Consider the following 26,966-nt stretch of genomic DNA (forward strand, 5'->3'; position numbering starts at 1 on the left):
TCAGAGTATAAAGAGTCATTCAGGCTAGCAAAGTGCCAAGACCTAGTGGGCCAATTCGCTAGTACCACAACCACTACTATTACCACCACCATCATCATAATTATCATCGTCAGCAGCACCATCGTAATTCGTGCTTCGTTACGGTATGGTACGAATAACGTTATTTAAAGATCCGGAGAAGTGCGGCTCCTTAGGGTGACACCGCGGGCCGCTCCCACGTTTGGACAGTTAGACCTAGCCTAACCGCCGCATCGCAGGCTCTCTGGACAGCCCAGAGTTGATGCTGATATTCCGAGCTCTTGAGGGCCGAGCTCCATTTTTGCTCTGTGAGGTCCTTATCCCACGTAACGAGGGGCACCGCCAAAGCATGTGCTCTAAATCGCAGGCATTGCGAGCTGAAGTCACTTGGAAATAGAGAGTGCATGAAAGCGAGATTCGGATAAGACTTTGTTTGTAGCATCCTAAGGGTCATCGCCTGTGGTCTCGTGAGCTTTTTGTGTGGTGGAGGAAATACTCTTCTTTCCAGATAAAAATGCTTTGTGAATTCAATAAATGTGAATAAAGTGTCTCGGAACTCTTGAACCCTCCTCTGTTACAAGGCTTCTCCTCCCGTGCGGAGAGTTAGTACGCGCGCTTGGGAGTGGGCGATGTCGTTGAGGTTGGTGAGCGAGTGCAAATTTTGACCTAGGTGTGCCGGCAACCAAATGATCGTGTGCATAGTTATGGTCCTGTTCTTAAGAACGTCATGTGCCTCTTTCACTATGGAGCCCGAAGCAAACGCCCTGACTGCCGATCTAGAATCTGAGTAAATTTGCGCGCTCTTGTCATCCAAGATTGCCAAAGCAATAGCAACCTGCTCCGCTTTAGAAGAGGTGGTCCCAGTCAGGGAGGCCGACGAGATGATTTCACCTCTATTATCCATTGCGACCACGCCATAGTGAGATGAGCGGCCATATTGTGCCGCATCTACGAAGCAGACCGATTGAGAATCATCCATGATCTTCTTCAGGATTGCAATCGCTCTTGCTCTACGCCTTCCCTCATTGTGCTGCGGATGCCTATTGCGAGGGATCGATGCGACAAGAATATTTTCTCTTTGCTCCTCGGTGATTCCATGTCTTCTCTCCTCTGCCAACACTAGATTGAGGCCCAGAATGGCTATGCTTCTCCCTGCCAAAGAACAGGATAGTCGAGCAAGCTGGGCTGATACTTGTGCATCGATGATTTCATCCAGCGTATTGTGCACGCCTAATTGACAGAGGCGTTCTGTGCTAGCCGTCATCCGAATGCCTAGTACCCTTTTGATGCGTTTCGGAATGAGGGTGTTAAGCTTCTTTTTCTCGAAGTTGTGCCAGGTGTGCATGGCCGCTACGTAGATGATGTGGCTCATGAGGAAGGCATGCGAAATCCGGAGTAAATTGTCTTCTTTCAGGCCTCCTCTTCTATTAGACACCCTGGTAATGAGTCTGATGACCATTTCCGTTTTCTTGGTAATCCTATCTAACGTAAGCCTATTGGATCCATTGGATTCGATAACCATGCCCAACATGCGTATGGACTCGACTCTAGGAATGAGGTTTCCATGACGTGTGGTTTGCCTGATATCGACAACTGCGAGTGGTTTCCATCTCCTGGGCTTGGGACCTCGTCTGATCGGTCTATAAAGGAGTAACTCAGAATTACTGGGAAAACATTTTAGGCCTGTGTTTTCCAGGTATGATTTAACCTCATTGACTGCCGATTGGAGACTCGCCTCAACATCTCCTTCACATCCCTTGCTGCACCATATAGTTATGTCATCTGCGTATATTGTGTGACTAACACCGTCTATAGCAGAGAGCTTTTCCGAGAGACATTTCATTGCTATGTTAAATAATAGCAGTGAAACGACCGCTCCCTGCGGTGTGCCTCTAGGGCCAAGCTGGAAAGCATCTGTTGTTAGGTCTCCAATTTTAAGTGTCGCTTTCCGCCCCTTGAGAAAGGAGCTGATGTAACCGTGAAAGGCTGCGCCCAAATTGAGATCCGATATGGCATTCAGAATGTGTGCGTGAGACAAGGTGTCAAAAGCTTTTTTTCCAAATCTAAACCCAGAATAGCCCGGATGTCTCTGGTCGGATTGTCGATTATTTGACACTTGATGAGCTTCATCGCATCCTGCTTCGTTTCCAAAAAGTAACAAAAAAACACTACACCTTAAGTAATTTATCGTCTAAAAATAGTGTCATTGCAGTGAATGTGTTTCCGACCTTCACCAATCAAAACTGCATAGCCGTCATAACGGTGGCTAAGCGGACTTGTTGGTACGTACACATAATTATTCCAAAACAGCGCACAAACGGGACAAGAAAGGTGCCACACTACACAGGCGCTGACTTCCAACTTTTTTCTCCCATTTGTGCGCTGTTTTGGAATAACTATGTGTATAGCCGTGTTACAGATGTTCTCATGACCACTGCCGCAGTCAATCAGCTTGCTTGGGCTATCTTTAAATCGAAGGGGCCCCTAACAGGCGAACTGCGTCGTCATTCACTGCTGAACGCACACTCTGGCGTCTTAACAAGACAGATCCAACGCTTCTTTGCTACCACTCCACGTCACTCACGCACGTATATGTGCAGTACTATTCACGCCTGTTCACCTATCGTAAACATTATTTTGCCGATTTCCCTCTATAGTTAATTGCCGACCACTGTCCTCTTTCTCAGTGCACTGCAGGTGGCGTACGTGGTGCAGGTGTCCCCTGGAGGCGCTTGGAGTGTTTTATGAAGCAGCGATGTTCCGTTTACATGGCAGCCTGAAGTGTTCCTGTTCTTTTACTTTTTCTGTGGAATCGGCGGGAAGAATTTCATTGCAGTAGGCTATTAGGCGTCGTTTGGTAGTGAAGCCAATTCCAAAGGACATGTTAGCAGGTAGACATGAGGGAAGGCGGTCTGCCACAGCTAGGGCCCTGCAGGACAAGTATCAGAACGACAAAACTGCAGTGTACGTAGATGCAGAAAAACAGAAAGAACCAGGGGCGTAGCCAAGGGGGGTGGGATTGGGGGTTCAACCCTCCCCCCCCCCCACCGAAATTTCTCAGTTTTGCTTGCATATATATATACACGCACACATACAAACGCACGCACGAACATACAGAAAGTATGGTTGAACCCCCCCCCCCCCGAAAAACTTTCTGGCTACGCCCCTGGAGCGAACAGCTATACGTAGTGAGTGTTAGTGACCGGAGAGGGGCGAATCTTAAACACTGCTTCTGTTAAAGTCCCATCCGCTCTGGAGGCGCAAGAAACTGTCATTGCGCTGGCCATCACGAGCGCTTCCGCTCGGACGGTCATAAGCGCCTCTAAACGAGCAATAACGAATTTCGCTAAAGGACAGCGTAGCCGTCCCTGCGGCAAGGATCCTTAAAAAAGACCGGGGAGAAGCAACCGTCGAGCTTGTTGGGTCCCTGCCCACTCGGGGAATCCGGGGAATGAGAATGCGCATCGTGTATCCCGAGGTCTAACAAACCGGGAGGTGCGACCCTCGGACCCTATTTTCCCGGGTGAGGCACTGATTTTTACAGCGAAAGCTGTTATGAGATCACAAGGGCCGTTTTTGGCGCCGTAGTTGTCCGCCGCCGCCGCCTCCGGTGTCCGTAACCACTATCGCTCGAAATAAGAAAAACAAAACGAAATAAGAAAAAATTTCTAGAATGGAACGAGGTTCGAAACCTGGGCACTCTGCGTGGGAGCCCAGTATCCTACCTCAGAGCCATGCCGGTGCTTGAAACTGCTTTGCAAAAAGACCCTATACATGCTTCATGTCGGGAAGGAACCACATTAACATATGTAATGTAGCGTGGTAGAAGAGTAAAATAATCATGTGTCACACAACGCGAATTCTGTAATGAGGCGTCACACAATGCGAATTGGGCAACGAGTGAGTTGTTGAATGCTTCCAAACCATTACAAAGGGCTCTGCCATAATTCTTCATCGTCGTTAGCCACAGCATCAACAAAGTGCACATTATACCTTACAGGTGTTTAGCAGGTACCACGGTTCTGCACAGAATGACGAAAAATTGCGTAGTGGCTGCTTCCTTACTTCACAAAAATTATGATTTATAGCGTAATGGGTTCCCTCGCAAGTGCACCTGTATTGGTTGCCAAGGAAGCCCATAAGGCTCCCATGATCCATTTCCTCAGGGTCTCAATAAAGTTAATTTCCCTCTCTCTATCTCTTTCTCACGTTAAAGTATGTTACAAAGCGAGGTGGGAGAGTGAAATAACGACCGGGCGTCACACAATGCGAATTACGTAACTAGTGGGTCGTTTAAACCTTCCAACCCATTACAAAAGGCTCAGTCATAATTTTTCATCGTCATCAGCCGTCGCATTAAGAAACTGCACATAATACCTTACAGATGGTACCTCGCTTCTCCGTAGAATGACGAGTATTGTCGTGGTGGGTGCTTCCCAACTTCACAAAAATGAGGATTTGTGGCGTAGTTGGTACGTTGCTAGTGTATTTGCATTAGTAGCCACAAGAGAGTTTATAACGGGCTCTAGAAATGCCGCTCTTCGAGCTTTCGCTGTGATTGTGCTGCGCTTTCCGCGCAGGCCTGGCGTTTTTATTTATAACGACGTCACAAAGTACTACACGAACGAACGGAGGCTTTACCCTCCGCCAGATGACGACCTCACGAGAGCGCAGGCCACAGTCCTACGCCGCATACAAACGCACTCGTTCACCAGTCGTAATATACTGGCATTTATCACGAACGGAGAATTCGAACCAAACTGCCAAAATTGTAGTCAAAATGCACTAGCTATCCAAGATCACATCTTGTGGGGATGCGGGGGTTTTCCCCCTCCAAAATCACTCCTACCAGCTCCCTCAAAATTAACATGGGATGAACTTATCAGAACTCCCGGCTGGGAGAAACAGCCGGCCATCGTTTCCTGGGCCGAAAGAGTCGCTTCTCGCGTGGAGCCACCCTGAGGCGTCAGACAGTTGACTCTTAGTCAAATAAAGTTGATACCACCACCTACAACTGTTAAAAATGTTCTTCTCCCTCTTCTCGGTGACTGTTCCCAGCATTGGCATTGCCGAGGTAGCTAGAAAGAAATTAAGTGCGTTCATCGGAGACAGCGTCACTCAGCCTTTGTATTTACAGTATCTTGTTTTTTTGCAGCTCTTGCGCGGTCCAAATGCCAGACTGAGGAGGCAATCCAGGGCACCAAGACGTGCGGTAGCAGCTTCAAGAGTCAGCTGGCGCAGGGGTCGTTCAACAGTTCCAATCCGGAAGATCTACACCGGGCATGCTGGTCAGTTACGCGCTGCGCAATTGTGTTGGATAGCCTTCCTCTTCCTTTACTTCCCCTTAAGGGCCCAGCAACCTCCTTATGCTCAAACAATCAGCGCGTTTTTCTTGACTGGCGTTTCCCATCATCTCGACGTACTTTGTGACGCCGGCAGGATGATTCGCGTGGCGTCACCGGGGTACAAGCTCACAGTGTAAGAAAAAAAAAAAGATCATGTGCTACTCTATTCGGCGGAATCTAACCTGCCACTTTTCTTACTCTCTTTACAGCGACACGTTAACTCTCATTCGGGTCCTACGACTCTCCAAAGAGAGTCTAATGATAGAGAGTGCACTCAAAGAAAAAAAGAGGTGCGAAACGTGTAGGCAAGGGTGTTTCAGCTCCACTAACGTGAAACCTGGGAAGGTGCGAAGCATGCATTGTTTTGAGAGAGGCTTCTCTGATGAGGCACCAGTGGTGCCAACCCTGAAACCGGGCATGTTGGGAAGGGTGTTTCCGCTCAACGAACGTCGTCGGAAAACTGCGTCTGAATGCAGCTTACGCTAAGGTGTTTCTTTTATCGCGACATCAATTATATGAACAGTCTCGACTGCTCTTTACCGACGCCGTCATGTCCCGTATGAAGTCCAAATTGATAAGATGCCCCCGCGCATCGTATGTTCTACCGCGGGTAAAAGCGCGCGAGCGGGGGCGACGAACGCGGTTAAGCAGAGCCCAAACGAGCCGGCCAATTTCCGTCGCTTGGAGGGTGCATGGGATAACATCACCCCGGTCGGGAGGCCTGAAGTCGATTCAGACAGGAACGCCGCGCCCGTCTTTAACGAGCAAGAAAAGACGCAAGAGGGGGGGGGGTGTCGTGCGTGTAGCAACTCTGACCTTTGAATCTAAGGGCGCGGTCACAATCTCTGGCGCGCGCGCTATCTCGACAGCCGCGGCTCGTATACACAGCGGGCGGCTCGTATACCCTTCTACGTGCTACGCTAACGCGAAGTGACTATGCGGAGAGCATCTCTCCCTGGAGCGGCCGTATTCTCTTACACCATTGTTTTGTAGTTACGCGAGATGGGATACGAAACAGTTAGCGGCCAGCCTCACTTCGTATAACACTACAATTTGTTGCTATCGCATTCATTGCTTCGCGCTTGCGGTGAAACTGTGACTTTTTCTTCTTTTTTTTCTTCCCTACAAGCCCGGTTTCAGTTTAGCGCTAAAGTGGTGCTTCTTCTTCTTACATAGATGCCCGGTTTCAGTTCTCTATGGCTTCTAGGGAAAGGTGTTTCAGCTCCACTAACGTCGTCGGCTGTATCTTGGGCTGACTGTAGCCTTTTTCATTTTTAGTGGACCGGTAGCGAGTAGTGGGCTTTACCCAATTTTTGTGGCGCTACCCATTTTATGATGGACCGTGACTACATGACACACCGTGACGACCTTAGACGCTGACAAGCCGGGCCCCTAAGGTGCTTCGCACCTAAAAGAAGGAGTATGTGTGACTCCTTTCGGAGAGTCCTGACTTTCCACGTATATGACTCTCTTTAAAGAAACACGTTTACTCCCTTGAGGGTCAAACGACTCTCCCAAGATAATATAATGGACTCCAAACAGAGCTCACGTGTCACTTTAAAGAGAGTCATATACGTGGCAAACCAGAACTCTCTAAAAAGAGTCAAATAACTCGTTTTTTCTTAGAGTGCACATTAATCCGAAGAGAGCGTAGTAAGAGAGATATATAGATGACACGTTATGATTAATAAAGACAGTCAAAGGACTTTTTTTTCTTGGAGTGCACGAGTGGTCCACATGCAATTATTGTCGGTTCTGGTTTGTACGCTTCCACGCTTTTCCCCGCAGTCGAACGCTGATTTTTCCTTGTCTCGAAATTAGGTGCCGCCTGCGGATTCGCACTAGCCGTCGATAAATCTGGGAGGCGGAGAGCTGGTATTTACGGCATATCCACGAAGCTACCTGGTGCACATTTTGTTTGCTCTTAAAATGCTTCTAAAATAATGGCAAATGACAATCGCTATGGGAGATAACTGGGAGATAATTAGTCCTGTAGCTACCGTACGTTTTACTTAGCCGTTATTTAAAAACAAACAGCTAAGAATGGAAAAAGAGAACCGTTATCGCAGATAAGTGGGAAATAATTTGTCCTGAACTGCGGGGCATCTTACTTAGCCGTTAATAACAAGCCGCTAAGAATGACAAAAGAGGATTGCTATCGGAGATAAGCGGAATATAATTACTCCTGCAGCTGCTGGACATCTTATTCGGCGGTATTAAAAGACATTAAAAGACGACAAAAGACAATCGTTATCGGTGCTGAGTAGAAGTCCTGCTGCTACAGTATATATATTAGCATGACTATGATGAAGAATAAAAAGCTGCACAATTAGATCAGTCTTATCGGGTTTGCTCAGACAGCTGCATTTAATACATGATTCCGCCGTAGTCAAGAAGGGAGCCGACAGATGGATACACGGAGAAGTTGAACGAACAGGAGAAAATGCCTCAGACAGGCTGGCTGACGTTTCGATAGGGGTCCTATCTTTGTCAAATGTGCCTGGTCATCCCTGGCTTGTTAGTTTTAAGGGGTTAGTGATGACGTCATGTCCAGCGGTGGCGCGTCTGTTGCTGTTGATAATTTCTGCCTGGAAAGAGAGAAACTAGAAAGCAGAGGAGTGTAGCACTTGCCACATTTCAAGAAAGTTTGCAACCGCGCTCAGGTCTTCCATCTCAGAGTTAAAGGAAGCTGCGAAGAAAGAAAAAGAAAGTAGCATTGAGGGTCAGGTTTCGAGCTACAAAGCTCGTGAACCCGGGTTCAACTCCCGGCCACGGAAGTGCCATTTAAATGGCAGCGAAATGCAAGAACACCGGTGCACCTAGTTTTAGATGCAGGTTGTAACGCCAGAAATCATCAGTCATCATGTTTTAAGCGCGGAGCACTATAGGGGCCCCGCATGTCGTCCATCTATGAACCTCTTGTGGCGTGATCACGCTGACAATAACGCGCTCAATACAGGCGATAACAAAGCTAGCAATACTCAAAACCGGGTTACAATTAACGAACAAGGTCCGAAATAATACAATTAACAAAAATAACTAAGAAGTAATCGCAATAATTAAAAAAATTGCTAAATACTCATCGGAAACTTATGCCTGACTCCGGGGACCCACAAGAGAGGGCGCCATCGCCTCGCCGAGAGTTCGAATGCTCCTTCCCCTACGCTTCACCGGTGTTGCGTCGCTACATCTGACAGGGCAAAAAACCTGACGGAACTCGCTGCAGACGATGCGTACGTCAACTGCCGTAACAAGCAGGAAGTCGATAAAACGCAGCAAAAGGTTGCGCACATGTCGCACACCGAGTTTGCCAATCTCCTTAACAAGATTCTACTCGTGCCGGAAAAACGCGACATGCTTACCTCAAACATTGGCGACATAGACGCTTTGGTAAACGGAGCAGTGGGAACTTGAAGAACGGGAATCGCTGGGTGTCCGTGTTAAGCACTTCCTGCCATACGTTTTTTTTATGTTCGGTCAGTGGTTGGTTTATGCAGCTTAACGTGCCGAAGCGACTCAGTGTATGAGGGACACCGTAGTGCAGGGCTCAAAATAGATCACCTGGGGTTCTTTAACGTTCACTGACATCGCACAGTACACAGTCCTTTAGCATTTCGCCTCCATCGAAAAACGACCGCCACGGCTGACATCGAACCCGTGTCTTTCGGATGAGCAGTCAAACAACGTAGCCACTGTGCCACCGTGGCGGACATCAGTATGTATGAGTACGTGCCGCTTCCTCAAATGCTGAAATTCACTTGTCTAAACGCAGTTCCATGGACCAGCTTGAGCGATGCCTGCACAAGGCGAGCGCCGAGGCCGGTTGCAAAGAAGAGGTGTCCGTGCTGGTACAGACCCTGACGCAGACGGCCAAGGACCTTCTCGGAGACGTCTACAATACGCACTGCAAGTTCGACTGCAACGGAGCCACCAGGACCCTTTCGGCGTCGTGGATCACTGCCTTCTTCCTAACCGGCTGTTCCCTGTTCTTGCTTCGCGGGGGAGTGCTCGCGACATCTTGATTACGCTTGATTCGGTCACACGAGAGAACGGCTAGAGGCCGAGAACAGCTCAAAACCAAAGTCTAGCCGGTGATTGCGCGGTGGGCATCGCAACTGGATTTAACGAAGAGGCCGAAGTAAGAACTGAGTGCCTGTCGAAAGCATCGGCTTACGTAAAGCTGTGGCCTTAGTGGGAACGCTGTGATCAACAAAGAAAGAATAGCATATGCACAATCATCCGCAAATGGCTATGGGACGCTCCCGCCAACTCAGAAGACGCTGTGTTTTCCGCCACAAGGCCAAAGATCTGTGCGATATGTGCACAGACGAAATATGAAGCATAAGTACCCTTAGCTGCGATGTGTGCAAACATTCCAGGGTTACGTGATCAAAATATTCAAAATATTATTTGAATAATAAAGTCAAACATAAAATAGGATTGTGATATGCGCGAGAGGTATCATTAGCCTGAAGTTCCTCTTGAAACAACGTTATCACTCGATATAATGCAGGTCTTTAGCTTGTCCCTATGTATGCCAAGCTTTTAGTGACACTAATTGCGATTTCGTTGGAAATGTTATTTTAGACGGCAATACGGACTGTTTACATCGCCAAAAGTTTTAGCTGCCTCAGACATTCCACGCGAACAAAAGAAATGAAATGTGGCACGTGTAACCACGCCGTCCTAAACATACACCGCAGCGATCGGTGTTTCGCTTATCGCAGCTGCATATGACTCGGGTTTCAGTGACGCAGATAAAGTACATGCGTGTGAGTAGTTGAGCTAATCCAGCACGTTCGTGCAATGCAATAAATTTTCGCCCCCGAAATATCAGACATGTGCATAGATCTACGGTGTGTGTTTCATGCATTCCACGTCCTACCACGTTTTTCAAGTGCACTTATTTCCCCGATGGTGTTATACGGCGCAATAAAAGCCCGCCTCTAAAACGTTTTCTGCTACTAATGCTGTATGCATACGTCTTTATGTGAGAGCGCTACTTCTTCAAATACGGACAGGATCTTATGCAAGCCGCCTTCTTCGACGCTACATGAAAAAAATGTGCATACTGAAGGTGTCGACGCGACGATCCTAAGCAACAACCTCAAAAGCATTACATCCGGTCTGTGCGGTCGCTTCTTGATAGGCACGTATCTAGGCTAACGGTGGGGAGACTGGAACAGGCGCGCATGCCGAAGCATATGCCACTCAATATCGCTCTGATGAGGTCGAGCCTGTCTACGTTGTGATCGCTGACAGAATAGCCGTCAACCTTGTGATTACTCAGCGCATTGGCAACACCTGTCACGCGTTTAGGCGCATGCATTCCTGTCACTAAGCGAATTAGCGCTGGGTTTGCGTTTCCTTTCACCCTTCCTTGCGCCTTTCACTTGCAGGGAAGGTAAGAAACTGATGCCTCACCTTTTTCGCTGCTTTCGTCTCCAAATTCCTCATGGCGCTTCGGTATCACACACGCGTTCCTCCTTGCTGGCACAGTTAGAACACACGGCAGACGTTCACTGTGGAGACGCTTCAGGCATCATTGTCACCGAAACACGTGACAAAATATGGCGGGCTTGTCATCTGTGCCGTGACAATGTTCTGTTACTTTCCCGCTTCTTTTGCGAGACTGCACGCGAATGCTCAGTGAAGTCAACCACGATCACACGATTCCATGACGTCATAGTCACGTCCCAACGTTCTGTTTTATCTCTGTTTTTTTTTTCTTTTCAGTTCTTTCGCCACATTAACGCGTTTTCGGCAAGACTGCATATGCGTCTGTGTGTATATAGTAGCCGTCATAAAAACGGCATGGCATGTGACGTAGAAACCAGGGGTGCACCTGTGAGACTGTTGACATTGGAATTTAATATTCACATAATTATATCTGGGGTTTTACGTCCTAAAACCGCGATATGATTATGAGAGACGCCGTAGTGGAGGGCTTCGAAAATTTCGACCATCTGGTGTTCTTTAACGTGCACCTAAATCTAAGTACACGGGCCTCTACCATTTCGCCTCCATAATTTAATATTCACAAAAATATGAATGCTTTTCTTGACAGGGTGTTTTTCGATGCACCTCTGGTTGTTACAGAGCTCGTTGGGTGAAATTCCATTCGAATGATTATTTCTTACATGATCCAACAAATAGTGTAATCGTATTTAATAAAACATTTTACAGAAAACATTGTACTGTCGTGATTACATTTGTTACGGTGGTATCACGTTTGATGACCTTGCCTTGTAAATTCTGTAGTAACGTAATTGCTTGAACATTTCGCTATCCTAGGTATGCTTTTCTGAGAGAAAAAAAAAACTCATTGTGTTAGCCTCTTTATTACCAGTTACTGAATGGCTGAATCTATGACCTAACTAGTCAACGCAGTTCTGCTTCGCTCTCGCTATTTCCGTTCAAATCATTGCATGTTGTATTTGTCATATGTCAAAGTCTTGAAAAAGAAGTCGGACTGCTTTATATACTATTGTACATTTATTTTACCAATGCTATGAAGTGTAGACGCGAAACCGTAAATTTCGACTTTTTTATTCGACAACTGAATTTCAGCTCATTTGCATTCTTAAGTCATCCCCCGCAGGCTTACACTAATATCTTCTACGAGAATTTATTGATAGCGCACTTCAACGCGATCACCTAGGTGACTGTATCCTCATACAAATGACGCAAGTGTTGTTTGAGTTAGCGAGATATAAATTGTTGCACACGAAACGGACGCGGCTGTGTAGTCGCATGTGGGTCACCAAAACAAAAACGATTGTCGATACTTCTCTGCCCTCGTCCTCGGTGTTTTTTTTTCTTCGCGCTCAACCCTTCAACCCTTTCAGACACCAGCTATAAAGAACTGTCTGTAAATGCGTCCAATTGACGCAACAATATTTCAAGGCACTCGATATTTTATTTTAACAAAAATGATGCCGTAATACGTCATGTGTGTTATGAACGAAGCAGTTCCGAAGAACAGGTCTTACGGATGATCAGTAAGTCGCTGCCCTCACATGAAGGCCACGCTCTTGCACGAGTCCTTCTTACACATCTTTCTGTCTTCGATTTCACACAAGGGGACACGGAGAATTCACTACCACGTTCTCGTGCTCACCACAGAACTGACACGGGATCTGCACACCCGATTCGTCAAAAGCCATACCGCGTGTCTTCGACAGCTGCGTGCGTTGCAATGTTTTTGCTTCGATTTATTATTCTTCGACATGGTCCTCCCCGTGTGATCATTAGTGATCTTGGTCGTCAGTTCGTCGCGGCCGCCGTAGAAGAACTGGTTCGTCTGTGCAATTCGCAGTTCCGCCATTCATCGCCTTATCACCCTCAGACGAATGGGTTTGTAGAGCGTACGAACAGAACTCTGACTAACATGTTGGCCATGTACGTATCTTCCGACCACAAAGACTGGGATGATGTTCACCCCTTCATCACTTATGCTTACAATACTGCAAAGCATGAGACGACCGATTACAGTCCTTTTTACCTCCTTTACCCACGTCCACCGCTAAGCTGCATCGACACGATACTACCGTTTGCCTTTCATAGCGACTACTCTGTCGCCAGAACACTGTGTCTTGCCGAAGAAGCCCGGCGGATTGCTCGCCTTCGTACTGTGGCATCGCAGCAGCGATCGAAAGAACGCTATGACAGCCACCATCAGACTGTCTCGTACTGCAAAGAAGACTTCGTGTGGTTGTGGACCCCGCAGCATAAACGTGGCTTGTGCGGAAATTTCTACCCCAGTACACTGGCCCATTCGTCATCGTTGATCGCTTGAGCGATTTGACGTACGTGGTGGCACGCTTGACGTCAGCTGGCCGTCGGTCAAGCCGGACCCAGCTGGTACATGTTGCCCGTCTTAAGCGGTTTCACTCTACACATTCTAAATGATTCGGACTCGCCCAGCGGGCTTCGTCTGGGAACCGGGGAATGAAACGGGTGTGAGCCGAGCGAGAAGAAGAAGAGGACGACGTGCACTGGTCGAGCCTACCGACGCCATCATTACCTGACCATCAACGTCGCCCTGTAAATAAACATAATTCAACCGTACCCGTAACAATATTATAGTAATTATAGTAATTATATTTTTGTGTGTTATAGTATTTCATGCTAATTAAATTGTAATTGAATGTCTACTTATCCTGAAGTCAGTAGTACTTTGATTGTCAAATAGAATCAAATCTCAGAGTAGAAATACGGTGGAAATTTGTTTTCGCTTATGTTCATTTTGAGCAAAGAAAAATTGTCGTGGCTCGCGGTAAGTGGCACGTTGAACTACTCGTTGAACACGGTATTGCCTTCAGCAAAGTGACTACATTCAATATTACGCTGCAAAATAAACTTCAGTGAAGACACATTTATTACGCAAGAGGTTCAGTTCCTTAAAAGGTCAATGAAATCCAAGGTTTGGCGGAATCCCGTCTGGTCGGGAGGAGGCATTGAAGAAAAGGAATAAACGTTGACCACAATAAAAACACTTTAAAAACAAACAAGACGTCTCGGCTCCCGCGCGGGAGCCTTGTTCACAAAGAAGTGTAAAGTCAGTTTCGTTTCAATAGGTACCCTGACTTTACACTTCTTTGTGAACACTGACTTTACACTTCCTTGTGAACAAGGCTCCCGTGCGGGAGCCGAAACGTCTTCTTTGTTTTTAAGTGTTTTATTGTGGTCGGCGTTTATTCCTTTTCTTCAACAAAAAGGTCAATGTATATTGCGCTTTCTGAATGGGGAGAAGGCTCAAGGATCCGCGCTTCGTAAATTAAAAGCCATGCTACGTGAAATAAAAGACGCAACGTCGAGAGATAAGGCCATCACTGTAGCATGTGAGAGAAAACGCGCGCGCAGCTGCTGTATGCTGTAGCGCATATTTAGATGTAGAAGTGCAGCCTGCAGTGAGTCTTTAGAGCGCAATGCAATGACGCAGTGAAATGATAAGCGCCGCTTAAAGTGCTGAGCTTCGAGGACGGTAGACGGTGAGAAACTATATTATAGAGAGCGACACAGGACGACGGAAGTAGCACCGGACAGAACGCTGACGAACAGCCAGACGCATTACTTACAGAGGCTAGATCATGTGATCAGGTTAATAATTTTATCCCAAATACGCGAAAATAATGAGGCACGAAAAGATCACATGGAGATCGCTGGGAGGCAGGTACGTAAACAACTTTATCGATTCCCGAAAGAATCCTGTGAGCGAGGGGGGATAAACTGAAGCAGGACGACGATGGGCCCTCGGGCCGCTCTAGATGGCCGAACATTCTTGTGCTTCGGCGACCCCTCAGGCCCAGCCCACTGTCTGAAGCTGTAGCTCCGGTTGCAGGCTGCGCAGAGCAGCCTCCCAACATTCCTGGTGTTCTGACCCTTGCCACGGGGGCTTGGGTTTGTTCGGGCACTTTAGAAAGACGTGATTAAAGTCGGCTGTGGTGCTAGGACACAAGTTGCCGTGAGGTTTCGCCATGTGTGATAAGGCATAGGAGGGAAGGAGACGTGACTGTGGCCGTTTCAAATCTACGCCACAAAACCTTATCACTTCAGGAAAAAAAACTATGTGGTGGGGGCTACGTTAAGCGGGAATTTCTGTAAAACACTGTTACATCGTGGTAGCTAGCTGAGGAGTCGATCTGTGGCACTCCTAGAGATCACACTGTTCGCTACATCACCTGTCCATCTGATAGTGATGTGTCAGTAGTTAAAGAGAACAGACATGCATTTCTTGTCAAGTCTTACCTTTATTGTCGCCATAGATTGCATTGTACGTCCAATGAATTGAGCAAGCTTCACCAGGCTACATGATGGTTCTGACTACATGTTCTTGTAATATAAGTCGGCAGCTGTATGCCAAAAGTAGCACTCGCATGCCTGAATTTAAAGCATAGTATGACGTACACTAGATTTCTTGTCCCGGAATCTTCAAACAGCAACCCCGAGTTTAACATTGCTACGCACCGTCAGCATAGATTAAAACACGAACAAAAATGACTTGAGGGCATGTCACGCGTACTGTCAATCTCTGGCAAGTTTTTTTTTTTTTATGACACAGCCCTAGGAGCCCGTTCTTCGATCTAAGCTTTATAATATCTGAGGTTTTACACGTTTAAACCACGATATGATCAATAGGCACGCCGTACTGGAGGGCTCTGGAAATTTCGGTCATCCGGTGATGTTCAACATGCAATGACACTGCACGGTACGCAGGTCGTATGCATCTCACCTCCACCAAAATGTGACCGCCACGGCCAGTACGGAACCCGCTACTTTCGGGTCAGCAGCCGAGCGCTGTAACCACTTTAGTACTGCGGCGGACTTTCGATCCGAACTTTAGCCACCGCGACTATTTTGAAGCGAGTTTGGGAACTCTGTGAGCTCTGGTCATTTTAACGAGTTCTTCGCGCTTGCATTTATACAAATAGCATATAGTGATACGCATAATACCTCATTTCATCGTGTGAGAATGCTAAGCAGCCGTATCGATATACTGCTTGTCTATTAAGCATAAATGACATTAAAGCCTTTAAATTTGATGAACTGTTGCACAGAAATGAAGATAAGCGCACGAAGACTGCGTAGAAGCACCATATCCACGGTACCAAGGAATTCCATAGGAACTGCAGCGCCACCCCTTCAAACACCGGGCAAAGTTAACCCGTAGTGTTTTGTCTTGACGTCATATACAGGTGCGTTGAGGGGCAAGAAACAAACAAAACAATGGTAATATTTTAAATCGACTTTATGTTGTAATATGTGCGTACATATTACATATACACATTCACGCACTGAATAAGATATATATATATACAATGCCACCGCAAATGAATGCGCGAGACTTAGATACATGGCCAACACTCGTCAAATACTCAGCGTTTGTATGTACATGCAAAGACAATATTTGGATCTGCGTTGTCTTACACGCTTTCCCATTACAACAAGCATATGGCGGCTCAATTATTCTCTAACGCAGAATAATTTACGTGCCTGAAGAATTTAGGAAATTCTGTTTATTAAAGCGGAGATAGAAGAAAGCATATTGTAGCTGTCCTACATAAACATAACGTAAAGTTGAATTACAAACGACATGACACATCAAGCAAATCAACTCTTGACATGACATTCCTATACATGAGGTGACATTAAACTTCTCAAAAGAATATTGAAGCACTCGGGGAAAGACTACTTCGAACTATCACACACTTTGAGACATGAAACATGCGGCTGCGTGATCGCCACTATACCTCGTACACAAGTCAGTACCAGCGTGACATGTGTTCAAGAGAAGGACATGAACCTTGCTTCGATGTACCCTTGCTTCGCGACCGACCTTCCAAGTGTGTTGCAGCCCGAGACGTTCAAAACAACGTACTTACAACTAAGGAACTAAAGCAGCGTGTACCTGACTATTCCGTTTTGCATTATTCAAATGTATTCTTGCACAAATATGCCTACAAAAGAAGAAAGGAAAAATAAAGCGACAGTCCCATGTTTTCAACCCAAGGAAAACTACTGCGCACACCCTCGGCCACGTAAAGCGCGACTAACTCTGAATACACGAAAATATGACAATCTTTTGGAATATAAGTCGACTATAAGCAAATTAGATTCTCGGGAGTGCCGCATTTAAACAACCCTAGAACTCATCTCTGCCTTTGAGAGTTGCTTGCTAAACGATAGCAAAGGGTATGTATAATTTGACATAGACTAACTAAACAGCGGACAGACATCCGGCCTTCGTGTGGCCTTTGCACCTTCTAATGTGGCCAATGTGTCAAATTACTCAAATCGACTATCCTAGCTTCCTGCTTTAATAAATGTTGCATGTTCTCGCAATGTAGATTGCTCAAAACGAGGACATCGCACTGCCATCTAACTACCAACACGTTCTAATTTGTGGTTGAATAGAACGTCCTGTATGACCAATAAATCTTCACAAAAGCCTTAACAAGCCGTTCAGCCAAACAAGTGACGTAAGTCCTGAATGGAAAGTCATGTTTTACTAAATGTTCCATTATTGCAGAGATGAAGGCGGCGAGCCAATAAATGAAGTCGAATAAGCGTGGCTTGCCTATATCGCGAAACAACTCGAAAATTTATCATTCGCAAAAGAATACCGCCCAGTACTCTGCAACGTTTTGCTATAGATAATGCAACATCAGCGCATAATTCGAGCTACGCGTAAAAGGCAAATCGACATCAAAAGCCGCGCAAAGTGTGCGTCCCCTACCTCCCCATTGCTGTCAAAAAGAAGGGGCTATAGAACGGAGGCTTTCTATGAATGCAGAAACGTCTGGTTCACTAATTCGGAGCAGAATAAATAATACGTTAATCGCTTGTAACGCGGCGAAAATAGTCATCCGGCACCAGCATTCACTCGTGCGAAAACAGTATGGTCTCGGTAAAGAAAGCTTTATCACGCACTCATCTGTGTCCGGGTAATAGATGACACGAAAAAGCGAAAAAACCTTTCATCCACGCACTCAGAAAACGGTTCCTGGCGATGTATGACGCGTACTACACTCCCCTACTTTGCAAATGTGAGCCAGAGACGACGGGCTTTCGATTCGACAAAAACTTATGCGTTCGTTCTGTAAACTGCGGGCTCATACCACTAGTCGACTTTGAGCACGATGCCGAAACGTGGAACCGCAAAGGTACTGCTTGCGACTCTTGTTTCGGTTTGCCGCGTACAGGACACGCATTTTGAAGATGTACGCTGTTCCTTGATAGAATAGTCTGATTCAACGCAGAACACAGAGTCTAAATGAGATGCTAGAAGTTGGACGACCATTATTTGAAAGAAATGAATTGGTCGATGCTTTGTTTCTTATACTGTGTTTTGAAGATAGTGCAAATGCACGTTTGTACGATTCATTCGATACAGGTTCACAGGCTTTGGGTACGAACTCCACGCGAGTCACTCTCATCCAACAGTCCGACCGTAATGAATCCAATTTATGCAATTCAATAAGAAAAGTACAAAAGAAACGTGAAGAAAAGAGACAGCAATTGCAGCTACAAGTCGACTAGTGTACTTGCCAATACATTTCTGTGGGCGCAGAAGTTTCCCCGCACATGCTTGCAACGCCGAGGTGAACACTTGGCTGTGGCTCAGAACACGGCTTGCTATCTAGTCTCACTACGTCTCGCGTTCTCGTCTTTGCCTTTACTCTCACTTCGTCTTTCACCCTCCTATCCACTTCCACATTATCTGCTGTCGCGTTCATCTTTGTCTTCAGCAGCTTCCAGCGCCACATCGCCTGCGTTTCTTGCAGCTCAACGAGCCAGACCGTCTGCTTTCACAGACGTGCTCTTTGACCTTCCTTCGAGAGTCCTTCTGCGAACCGCACAACGTGACCTTATTCGTCGCAAGTTTTCGCCAGAATCTGGCCTCGCGTCTTTGGCGAATTGAGCATTGTATGCCGGCACGCTCGCCTGGAATTGACAAGCGTTGCCCGCGAACTGTATGTGTGTGTTTGTGTGTGCGGACTGGTGCTCGAAGAATGTTCTTGCAAAAGTATGCATCGCCCCTGTCTGTCTGAGGCATTCTGTTTCCAACAGTATACGAAAGCAAGGGCATACGGGTGCGAGGTAGGCTGTGAATGGTAAGTCTGTGTTTTGTCAAGAAGAAGGGGGGGGGAGAAGTGGGGGGAGGGGGGGGAAGAAAGGCTGGTTATGCTTGTTCATTGGTTTCTGTAACCTATTCAGCATTACTTATAAGAATGATCGCACACATCCGATGAAAACTCCGATGAGGTTACAAAGTCGATGTGCGAGATACAAGCTTATGGAAGCTTCGAAGACTTCAGGATTGTTAAATGGTTGTCAGTGCTAAACGACTAGTCAATTTGCATTGGAAAAAGTTACGACTGAATAAATTCCTGTTTGAATCCTTGAGTTACAAGATCATGCAGTTCTGAATGTTCGTGAAACAAATGCTGCAGGAACATTTGTTAACCACAATTCCAAGACGCAATTATTTTTTTTTTATTTACAGTTTCGACGATAGATTTAGGTATATCGCGCTCAGTCTTTCCGCCGAATGCCAAACGTCGTAGAACCCTTTCACGCCTGCCACGGCTGATGCCAATGGGGCTTCCTCAACGCAATTTCGATTGATCCTGTAATTTGGCGTACAACAGTGCACATCAGTAGTACGCCGACAAAGAACTGCTTCATCAAATATTCACTTAAATTCTAAGCCCTTATTATTTCACACGTAAAGTATACCTTCGGAGGTAGCACAGAGCGGGGAGACCTTTCTCGGTGTTGAAAAAGTCAGCGAGTTACTGTAATGTGGAGGGTCATCATGCGAAGCCTCAAATGGCTTGTCACATTCAGGCAGTATTATAGACTCTTATCCGATTAAAATGATATAGAAAAGTTGTGTTTTCGGCGGAAAGAACTATGGACAGGTCAGCCTGTAAACTTGTACAGTTTTCGGGAACTATTATCAAGAGGAAACGCTCGGCTATTCTGACCAGTCACTCAAACAGAAATAAATTGCACGTTCAAAGCAATGAGAACAAACTTAAGCAGGAATCAATCCACGCATGGATAACACAACCGAAGACATCTCTACATGCCGCCCAGCAAGTTTGGGTTAACACAAAGCAAAATCGAGGAGAGAAACTGCGAAAAAGTATGCACATTTTTGGCATTTCGGGTTCACTACGGTACAGCAACGAAACGAAAATCTGGTCAATTGTGCTTATTATATTGACATCGTTTCAACTATCACCACACGGGTACGACATGGCAACAACTTGGACACTATATCACACTCTGTTACACAGGAACAATCAAGGTAATATATTAGAGATAAATTACTCCAAGATAAGATCGTGGAACAGATTGCACATCACTGAGAAGCTCAATTTACAAGTAAGCGAAACAAAAGTCATTCAGCAACGCCAGACAGAAGCAGGTGTAATGATAAAGCCTACAGCATATTTACAAAACTACGGCACAGGTGCCAGATATACGAGCTGCTACCTCGCATCCAGTTGGCCGCAATATAAATAGGAACAAGGGCAGGTATTGAACTTTTTCTTCAGTCATCACCGAATTACAGTGACAGCGTGCTTGCAACATACGCACCAAAGGAAAGCACTCTGCGGAGCCCGGAGTGCCGTGCCCCAACCGTTCCGGTTTGTATTGCAGGCAACTGTACAAGCATTCAGGGCGAAATAAATTAATCGCTTGACTCGCGTCATTGGCAGGGATCGCTTTTAAAAGCCCTCAAAGAGCAAATTCTAGACCGGCACGTCTAAGCACCGCTGAACGGTTACAGTGGCCACGCCAGGAACACACTCCGCTTGTACGCTGCAGTTTCCAGTGTTTATAACACAATAAGAGTCATACCTGCGTGGCGACGTTAGCAAACAGCGGGACTAAAAAAAAAAGCAATAAAGTCCGTTTACAGAGTGCTGGCGAAGTACAGGGATTCGATGCCAATGTAGTGATACCATATATAGCGGCGTTGATACAACACCACTACCTCGAAACGTCCTTGTAATTCTATCACTTGGTCTTAAACAAAGGATCTTGAGAGTGCGGGGAAGACCATATCCAACAAAAAGAAAGTTAAGGAGCGCATATTCGTGTGACCTTGCTCACTTTAACTATCTTGAAGATACACTCCCGTGGAGCTAGGAAATAAGCTGATTATCGAAACCCGAGCCATTTTCTGCGATGCTCACTCTGCCCACTTGTTCTCTGATCCGTGTACTTCGCATGACACCCAACACGTTGTCAAATGACAAACCAAACGGCTCCAACCCTGACGCTATCTACGTGCCATTCCGGCGAGCTAAGTGTGTTCGGCAGGTACGAAGGAATGCCTACTTCATGTAGCGCCTCAGTGAGCGCTCCATGTTGACCCTGTGGCCAACCTGCTTCACCCCCAGTCCCATGAAGTCGTTGGAGTCCATGTTGGCCAGCTTCACTCCGGTGATGCCGGCTTCGACGAATCGCGGCCTGTACTCCTGGAGGAAGAGGGACTCCAGCCAATCGCTCACGTCCCGGGCACTCCACTCGACCAGCGGCTTCTGCCTGAATTCCCGCTGGACCGACTTCAAACGGGCCAAGTCCCCCGCCTGCCGCTCGATAGGGACGACGAGTACCTGAGGATCCGTTCGCCTGCCCAGGGTCCCGTAACCGGGACGGTAGACATCGTGCACCGTGGGCCGCGGCTGATGATGCGCTGAACTGGTGGGCCGCAGCGTGGCCGAGTGGTGGTGCTGCGGAGAGCCGTTGTAGCGGCAGTACGCTGCCGGCAGGTGCTGCTGCTGTTGCGGCTGGTTCAGCTGGTGGTAAAGCGCGGCCTGGTGGCGAGCCAGCTGCTGCGACTGCGGCTGGTGCTGCGGTAGCTGCTGCGGCTGGTGGTGGTGCGGAGGCACCGGCTGGTGGTGGTGATCGAAGCGGCGGTGGTACTCGTCGGAAAACTCGGGCGGCGGTGGCGCGATGGGCTCAGCCTGTTGAGGCCGTACTCCATGCGAGAACTCGGGTGGCGGCGGGACCAGTTCGGTGAGCATGTCCGCCTCATTGACGGATGAGAGACCCAGCGAATCGATTTGCAGCCTGATAAAGTCCAGGCTCTCGTCTATGCTGCGTTTGAGGCTCGAGCCGTCTGCGGCTGCATCAGTCGCGCGCGGCGCTCCTTCAGTCCTCCTCGTCGCGTGAACCTTCTGGTCCAGCCGGATCTTGAGCGTCTTCTTGGGGATGCCACCCAAGACGGCTTTGTTGTCGGCGGCCTGCGGTCTCCGCATGGCCTGGTTGCTGGCCACGATGGAAGACGCTGTAGCCGCCATGGACGCTGCTGATGAAGAGACCGGTGGTACCATCTGTTGATGCCGCCCAAGCATGTTCCTCTGGTTCAGGTGCGAGTCGAGGTTCGAAACCACAGGCGCAGCGGTTGCGGCGGTCGTCGTCACGGGAACCAGGTTCTCGGCGGACTGCCGTCGCTGGAGGTAGTAGGCGCTGAGTCGCTTGGACAGGGCCGCCTGATCGTAAGACCTGAGCTCCTGTCTCTCCACCTCGACATCCGACGACACGCCGCTGGAACTGTTCTCCGGCTCATCGTGAAGGTGGTGATGGTGGTCCCTGGACCCAGCGTGCTTCGTGGGCCTTGGGGCTGTGCTACTGCCGGCGCTCCGTTTCTCGAACGCGCTGATGTTGTCGCGCACGGAACCGGCGGAAACCTCGAGTACCAGCTTTTCGGACTCGAGTGGGTCCCTCTTGATGTGAACGATGGTTTCCTGAGCCCTAGATGAGCGAGGCTCGAGCGTGTGACTCTTGGTAGCGATCACTTTCGGATCTGAATCGTGGCGCACTGCAGTCACCATGGTAGTAGTTGTCGTAGGAGCCCTCTCGGGTGGTGGTGGCGCCTCGTCCCGTCTCGAGCCACCGGACGATGCCTTGAATGTACCCATGTCTCCCGACTTCAGCTTCCTGGAAACCTGCTCGTCTTCTTCATCCGTGCTGTCGTAGTCGGGCTCGGGAATGTACGGTGGCTTCTCAGGAGGCGGTGGCGGCTCCTCTTGAACGGACGCGGGGCCTCTGACCTTCTTGCCCTTGGCCGCAGCCCGCGCAGTCCCCGTCTCCGGTGTGGGCTGTACCACCCTGAACGTTGAGTAGACCACATTTTCGCGAGTCTCCGACGGTTCCCTGTTCTGAATCCGGGGCGGTAGCGACTGCGACCGCGTTCCAGAGCCGGGCGGAGCAGGGGTTCTTCCGGGACGCCCCGCACCGCGGGCCTCGGCGCTCGTCTTGTAGGCTACGTGAGTCAGGGACTCGGGAGACGCATACAGCTTGGCACTGTCTCCCGGCCTGAAGCTAGACATGACCTTTGAGTCTGGAATACCGTCCACGTTGGCGTAATCGCCCATCGCGTTCGACACGTCGACCTTCAGCATCTGGCCCACTGGCGGTGGCGGAGGTGGGTGGCTCGGCGGTGGTTTCCGCGAGCTCTGACTAGCTTGTTCCGCCGACACCGGAGCCGAGACCGCCGCAGGCGGTGTTGAAGCGCTGGTGTTGCCGCTGGGTGGCGCTGGCAGCGGCTGCTTTGCAGTGGCCGTTGCCGTCGTCTCAGCGTAGATCCGTGTCGCTGGCTTCTTCCATATCTCCTCCATCTTCTTCCAGGACTCGCCGTAGATGGCCAGGTTCTCCTGGCTCCGGCTCCTTCGCCGGGCCAGGTCCGTCTCGGCTGCGTTCAGTTCGGGTTCGCTGTTGAAGTCCTTGAGGATGGTAGGCCCCGCTCCGCGGGCGGCCCGCTTCATCGCCGCGACGCTGCCGAACACGCGCGGCTTGCGCTCGGCGCTCTGGCGCGTGAGAAACTCTTCGAGTTCGGCGGCCGTCATGCGGACGGGTCGGCTGCGGATCGAGGCCGTTTTGGTTCCCTCGGGGCCCGCCGTCGCTGCTGCCGTCGCAGTCGCGGACGCGCTTGCGTTGCTCGAGGCGGCGGGCGCAGAGGTGGTTCCGTTCTGCTTCGGAATGCTTTCGATGGAACTACTCTTGGTTGAGCGGCCCTCTGAGTCGTACTCGTTCAGCGTCCGGTCCAGGACTTCTGTGGGAACACAGAAATAAAAAAAAAAGCTTACTAGTCGCCAATGAGAGAGTGGTTGTTTCAGTGGATGCAACCACACCAGATAAGAAGCAGACAAGAGGTGCACGCGCTTTTTGAACTTTTGAATTCAATAAATGCAGAACTGCATATAGATACTATTTTTCTTATTTTTAAAAGTTTTTATCATAACAACCAAGTGGAAAGAGGTAGCCGTCACCAAGAAATGGTGACAACATTTTCATTTATTTTGAACAGCGAAGCTGTTTAGCAAATCGTTTCTTGTGAGTCGATCGCAGAAAACTATCATCGTCTTAACGGGTATGTGCCACTGTGTAGTTACCTGAGAATGAGTACAGAGAGAGAGAGAGAGAGAAGAGAAGAGAAACAAACAGAGAGACGGAAAGAAAGATGTAAAGAAAGAGAAAAATTCATGCCTGAAAAAAATTCTTCGTGAGACGGGATTCGAGCCCGCGTACCCTCGATCCGAAGGCAAGTGTCCTAACCAATCGGCTATCTAGGCACTCTAGCGGAGCGTTGCATAGCCTTGTATAGTATAGTGCGGCAAGGGGGTGGGAAAAGGAAGTGAGCGTGAAGAGGAGAGATGTGACGGTGAGGAGGAGGGAAAGGAAGAGGGGCGAGAGTAAAGCCTAGCACAGAAAGAATAAGAAAGGGAGAAATAGAAATAAATTCAGAAATAGAAAGCAAGGGCGACAGAGAGAACATCGACGAGAGAAATAAATCGTGTAGACAGAGAAAAAAAAATACAAAGAGGAAGCAAGCATCGCGTCGTCTAGCAACCAGATACCGCACCACTTGGCCAAGCCGCGCATGCGCAATAGCTAAGCCACGCTCACCGACGGCGACATCGCGCGCAACCTGCGCTCTATAGTGCACAGCCTGTCTGCGTACCTTCGAGGAGGAAGCCGCGCATCTCGAAGTTAGACGTGTCGGTCGACGGGGAGTACGAGCGGGGACGCGTCCGTGCTTCGCTGTGCAAAGCTGTGCGCGACTAAGCGCAAACTGCCCGCAATTTTTTTGTTTCAATAAACAAATAATACATCACACATAAGATGAGACAATAGTACTTCGCAAGAACATTGCCTAATAGGACAAGCGGAGTTTAGTACTTGTCATGTTCTCTCTTCTTACTGACTACTGTTGTCTTTTTTTCAGTGAAATTTCACCCGAAGTGAAGGCACATATTCTCGTCCTGTACTGCAATTGCTGCAGTTTGGGTGTGTCTGATACTCTATAAATTGCCTAATCTGTTCATATTGAATAGCATAAAGATTACGTTAGGAAGAAACTAGCTTACACTTAAATGTGTCGACGAAATCCATGCCAAACAGAATTTTATATTCCATGAACTGGTTATCAAATTCGTAATTAACGAAGCTAATAATATTTATGCATTTAGCGTGACAAGAAATGCAGGTTCTAATGGAAGAAAAAATCACGTAAACCCCTGTCATCTACTCTTTCCTGATGAAACAAAAATATTAAACAGCACATTTTAATGTCTCATTCCAAACTTTATTTCTGCAGCAGTGAAATATTTCAGTGTAGCTCGACCTGGTATCTTTTTTCATTGTTTGTTTAAGGCCCTTCAGAAATTAGCCTAACATGAATCCACGTACCGATGTCGGTGAGTCCTGCGACCATGGACTTCGCCCTAGCCCTTCCCACGGAGAGTGTCGTCTTGGGGTCCCTCTTGGGAGGGGCTGGGGCCTTCTTGGCCGACAGCTTGCGCGGTAATGTGGCGCATTGCCGGTAGGCGCCGGCCACGGCGCCGTTGGCCTGCAGCATCGGGGGCGTCACGCTGCTGCTTGCCGCGGGCACGCTGCCGGCCTCCGAGCCCGGCGCAGACGAGGGCGCCGAGGACGAAGAGCCACCCTGGGAGAACGCGAGCCCCGGCACGGTGCCGGCGACCGTGAGCACTGTCATGGCGATCAGGTCGCCCTGCTGCAGGATGATGTTCACCACGCACTCGTGGGTCGCTTGGGAGACGTCCTGCCCGTTTATCTGCGCGGACATAGAGAGAAGTGAATTCGTCGAGAGAGGACGTTTCTGAGTGGCATCTAAAAGGCCCACAAGGCCCACAGGGGCATGATAAGGAAAACCTATTCCGAAATGTTTCTATTCCATATCAGCCAATACCAACAATAGTCAATTCGACGACTGCAGTAAAACAACACGACGAGTGAATTTCAAGGCGACGTCGTTATCGAAATACAAAAAGAGACGTAACCACCAAGGAAGGACTAGAGACAAAACAGAAAATGGGGTTCTTTTTTGCTCCGTCTGTAGTCATTTCTTGGTTGTAACAAGGTTTTAGTGTTTCGGTACGCATGTACAAACTAGCGCAGCAACAATTTGTACTAAGTGACGTCTTTATATTTCGAAAGTTCTGCCAGCTGACATTCACCTCGAGCAAGAAGTCCCCTCTCTTGAGGCCAGCAAGGTCCGCAACACCACCTTGGTCCACGTCATCCAAGTACTGTAAGCTCGGCCAGTTTTCCGTTGGCAGCCGCTCCATCAGTGGACTCGTGGCTGCAAATAATGATATTCATCACCTTGGGAATAATCGCGCTTTTTTAACGTACAGGAACTGACTGAATACACCACAAACACAGAGCGCTGTCTCTTTTTTTGCGCTCTGTGTTTTTGGTGTATTGTCAGTCCATGTACGGTAAAAAAGAGCGATTACCCCCCAGATGTACAACCAACTAGCCCCTATAGCTGCTCTTATTGCGATATTCACCCCGTTTGTTAACCCTATTTTCACAAACGAAGATCTCCAGAAGTATTGCAGGGGTCATCTGGCAGTTTATAGGCCTAGGATACGACTATATGTTACCTTAAACTAAGGTCTGGTCAGGTAAACTATACAGTGAAAACGGCGTGGCATAAAGGTGCTATTGAAGGGAAAGTATCAAAATCAATTTAAGCCTGCTTAATATTTTCGCTTAAGTGCCACATCTGATAATGAGCTTGGAGTATTTCAGTGACGAGGCGTTATCAATGTC

At 48.2% G+C, this 26,966-nt stretch overlaps 2 protein-coding genes across 6 annotated transcripts in view; one reads left to right on the plus strand and one right to left on the minus strand.

The window, feature by feature from the left end:
- Positions 1-11,544, plus strand: part of LOC119402114 (uncharacterized) — a 61,445-nt gene extending 49,901 nt beyond the window's left edge. The window contains exons 2-3 of the mRNA XM_037669226.2: positions 5,174-5,306; positions 9,136-11,544. Coding sequence (XP_037525154.1) covers positions 5,174-5,306; positions 9,136-9,385 — 383 coding nt within the window. The 3' untranslated portion in view covers positions 9,386-11,544. The remainder of the gene's footprint in view (positions 1-5,173; positions 5,307-9,135) is intronic.
- Positions 11,545-16,095: 4,551 nt separating this feature from the next.
- Positions 16,096-26,966, minus strand: part of LOC119402115 (SH3 and multiple ankyrin repeat domains protein 3) — a 209,979-nt gene continuing 199,108 nt past the window's right edge. For all 5 annotated transcript variants that reach the window (XM_037669228.2, XM_037669229.1, XM_049418502.1 and 2 more), the window contains 3 exons: positions 26,366-26,490; positions 25,578-25,962; positions 16,096-23,940 (listed from right to left, as the gene is read on the minus strand). In XM_037669228.2, the coding sequence (XP_037525156.1) occupies positions 21,218-23,940; positions 25,578-25,962; positions 26,366-26,490 (3,233 nt within the window). In that variant the 3' untranslated portion in view covers positions 16,096-21,217. The remainder of the gene's footprint in view (positions 23,941-25,577; positions 25,963-26,365; positions 26,491-26,966) is intronic.

Source organism: Rhipicephalus sanguineus, chromosome 8, assembly GCF_013339695.2.
Source record: "Rhipicephalus sanguineus isolate Rsan-2018 chromosome 8, BIME_Rsan_1.4, whole genome shotgun sequence".
NCBI classification, from domain to species: Eukaryota; Metazoa; Arthropoda; class Arachnida; order Ixodida; family Ixodidae; genus Rhipicephalus; species Rhipicephalus sanguineus.